Raw genomic sequence first — 3,335 nt, 5'->3', positions numbered from 1 at the left:
ATTCCAAAAAAAAAAAAAAAAAAAAAAAGGAGAGAGAGAGTTGAATGCACAATTCAATATTCTGGAGAATCCATTTGCCACAATTTGTAGGTCTTCATAGTTCATTCATTGTATGTCCATAGCTTGCCGTCATGATTCTTGGCGAACTTATTCTTTCAAACATGCATTGTTCTGGTATATGAACTATGATACTAGTCTATCATTCCTAAAAGGGTTCAGCTGTATGAATAGAGATATCTGGATTTGGAAATGATATATCCAATCTGAAGTTGGTAGACTAGAAAATTTTAACTGGTTACTCATTTTGTTGTTTTTATTGTTCTTCGGGGGTGGGGAATCGTCTTTGTTTCCTGAATTTGTTCCTTAAACAGGTAGAAGTTTCGAATTGCTATTTTTGGGGCCTGCATTCTTTAAGTCTGTTAAATATGATGTGCAAATAGTAGGTGCAGTAAGGTTATGATTAGTCTGGCTCTGGGGTCACGAGAGGACTGTGATGAGCATTGTAATTTTATTCCAATGCAGGAATAGAGGATAATGGTCTAACGTTCGGACCCGTTGAAGGTACGACATACTTGTTATTTGCTGTTGTTGCAATGCTACTTTTCTATTGATAAAATATTTGCCCCTCTTTGTAGGAAACCCGAGTATATGTATGTATGTGTGTGTATATATATTGTGACTGATGATTGTTGCTAGCATTTATCATTCAATGTTGTTTACTGTTTGTACACCAGAAGAACGAATAGAGAATGGCAGAGAAAATCACACCTAGTTTATTTTCTGTTTCATTGTGGAGGGAGATTTTTATAAGCCCTACATATAACTAGAAATCGCTTGTGGAAACTCAATTTTGGTAGTAGGCTGTTTTTTTAATCATATCATTAATAGTGAATTCTTGATGTGCTAGTGAGAATGTACAGGATTGATTGTACATGAAGAATCATATTAGAAGCTGTAAAATGGTCAAAGCTGGTGGGTCTATTACAAAATAGAGTCATCCAATTCCTACGAGTCTGTATGGATATTGAATAAACTTCATTAAGTCTTTATCTAACCACTGTTTAATTTTCAGGCCTATTTTACATATTGCATCATCCCTTCATTCCCTGAGGTCTAATTGAGATTCCCAACATACAGAACTGAAAGTGTTGCTTTTTGAACAATCAATTGTTATGAATAAACCAATGTCTTACCATTGAAAACTTTATATTAATGCTCCTGTGGCCATATTAATGGTTTTAAGATTAGAAAACAATCAAGTTGCATCTCCATTTGAGTTTCTTCTATTATTTCTTATTCATGTAGTTAAGAATATTTCTTTTATAGTGGAAATTCACCTTTTATACCACGTTCTTCTTAAAGAAGAAAAAAATTCTCTCCTTCTAAGTCTCCTTGCACGCTGCAGGTGGCAGGCCTTCACTCAATCTTGAAAGACAGCTAGATCATGATGGACATCCCCTTGCCATCACAGCAGCTGATGCAGTTGCTGCAACGGGCATTCCACCTTGGAATTGGAGAGAGGCACCTGGAAATGGTAGCACTGAGGAACCACAACTCAACGATTTAGAATGTTTTGGAAAAGATGCCGATATGTTGACGTTACTTTCTAGATTATGAGATATACTCTTTCTTGTAGGATTTAGGCCGTTCATTTAAGCATTAACAATCTTGGTATTTAAGATTAGGCTTCGCATTTCAGTCAAATGACTTTTATATCAAAGCTTCCCTCACTTTTGTTCTTTTAGATTCCACATGATTCACCTGCTAAAAGCCTAACAGGTGCCCTTATATGACGATGCTAACTTTGTAGTTGATGGCTATACCTATACCCTTAGTTATTGGCTTGACCCATCATTTCGATTATACAAATATGTTCACATTAAGATTCACTTCTGAATGTTAGTCAAATGGCCTCGTATAAAAACCAATCCTGCCTTTGTTTGAGATGCTTGCTGCTTTATGAATCTTTAATAGCTTCACTTTCTGTCAACTTACCTCCTTGCAGATGGGGAGAGTCAAGCATTTGGCGGGAGAGTAATATCAGTGAAGTGGGGGGACTACACAAGAAGAATCGGTATTGATGGCACCTCAGAGGCCATCAAAGAGGCAATCAAATCTGCATTCAGGTTGAGAACTAAACGTGCATTTTGGTTAGAGGATGAGGACCAGGTTGTCAGAAGTCTGGACAGGGACATGCCTTTAGGAAACTACACTCTTCACCTTGATGAAGGTATCTCTTTTTGTGTTAGTATTGACTCTTACTATTCTTTGTAAAAAGTATAGCACCTAGCTGCACATTTTGAGCAAGGTAATGCATGTGAGAGCAGTTGAACTTCTAATTTCAGGGTTGGCTGTGAAAATCTGCCTCTATGATGAATCTGATCACTTACCGGTACATACCGAAGAAAAAATATTTTACATTGAAGAAGATTACCGAGATTTTTTAACTCGTCGGGGCTGGACATGTCTTCGGGAGTTTGATGGGTATAGAAACATCGATACTATGGATGATCTTCGTCCTGGTGCAATATACCGCGGTATAAGTTGAGCAAGTGCCCAATTATGCCAACATGATAAAGAATTTTGGCTTTAGTGCCCTTGGTTATGGGGCTTTGTTTTAGTACTCCATCTTTACTTGTATTCCATACTCTAAATCTAACCATGTAAACAGGTATAGCCTTTGTGCACAGACTCAGCATATGAAATAGACCTTCGTGCGCAGACTCTGCATATGCATTTTTGACAGGTTATCTTCTCCCTGTATATGTAATATGGATTGTTGGAAGTATTGTCTCATTTGTACAGTCATTATTGCATGCTTTCGAAGATCTCTGTGAAATACATAAATATAAAAAGTGATGCCATTGTCACTGCCTCTCAAGTGAACCAACAGTTTCTTAATTTCTGTATATCTTTGGAACTAACAACTTATCAGCAGAACATTATGTTAGATATTTGGAATTTTCGGGTTCGGTTTCCCTTATAAAAATAACAGAAGAATCATACACCATCAGTTTGAATATCACTTCATTATTTGGGTCTAAATTCAAAGGTTGGTATCAGAATTGGATTTAGTTTGGATCTGAGAAGAATTTGTTGATGGAAGGCATAATCTGAGGGGGCCTTGTTCTGAGGAACTTCCTAAGCCCATGCTCTGCATACTTCTCACCTTCTTCGAAGTTGTCAAGCACTCCAGCAGCTCTCCTCTCTTTGGTAACCCTGTCATGTTCCATTTCAGAACAAATCAGGACTGTTTAGATTTCTGAACAGAAAGCCCCCCCCCCCCCCCCCCCCCCCCCCCCCCCCCCCCCCCCCCCCCCCCCCCCCCCCCCCCC

At 38.4% G+C, this 3,335-nt stretch overlaps 2 protein-coding genes across 3 annotated transcripts in view; one reads left to right on the top strand and one right to left on the bottom strand.

Moving 5' to 3' along the window:
* Positions 1-2,796, top strand: part of LOC111492008 (trihelix transcription factor GT-1-like) — a 4,268-nt gene extending 1,472 nt beyond the window's left edge. The window contains exons 2-5 of one of the 2 annotated variants that reach the window (XM_023141149.1): positions 523-561; positions 1,406-1,534; positions 2,006-2,230; positions 2,346-2,796. In XM_023141149.1, the coding sequence (XP_022996917.1) occupies positions 523-561; positions 1,406-1,534; positions 2,006-2,230; positions 2,346-2,548 (596 nt within the window). In that variant the 3' untranslated portion in view covers positions 2,549-2,796. The remainder of the gene's footprint in view (positions 1-522; positions 562-1,405; positions 1,535-2,005; positions 2,231-2,345) is intronic. The other variant, XM_023141150.1, reaches the window with a different exon arrangement.
* Positions 2,797-2,931: 135 nt separating this feature from the next.
* Positions 2,932-3,335, bottom strand: part of LOC111492441 — a 2,274-nt gene continuing 1,870 nt past the window's right edge. Inside the window, exon 4 of the mRNA XM_023141780.1 lies at positions 2,932-3,219. Coding sequence (XP_022997548.1) covers positions 3,072-3,219 — 148 coding nt within the window. The 3' untranslated portion in view covers positions 2,932-3,071. The remainder of the gene's footprint in view (positions 3,220-3,335) is intronic.

This window comes from Cucurbita maxima, unplaced genomic scaffold (genome assembly GCF_002738345.1).
Source record: "Cucurbita maxima cultivar Rimu unplaced genomic scaffold, Cmax_1.0 Cma_Scf00017, whole genome shotgun sequence".
NCBI classification, from domain to species: domain Eukaryota; kingdom Viridiplantae; phylum Streptophyta; class Magnoliopsida; order Cucurbitales; family Cucurbitaceae; genus Cucurbita; species Cucurbita maxima.
The sequence above is the reverse complement of the archived record's forward strand: the minus strand, read 5'-3'. Positions and strand labels throughout refer to the sequence as shown.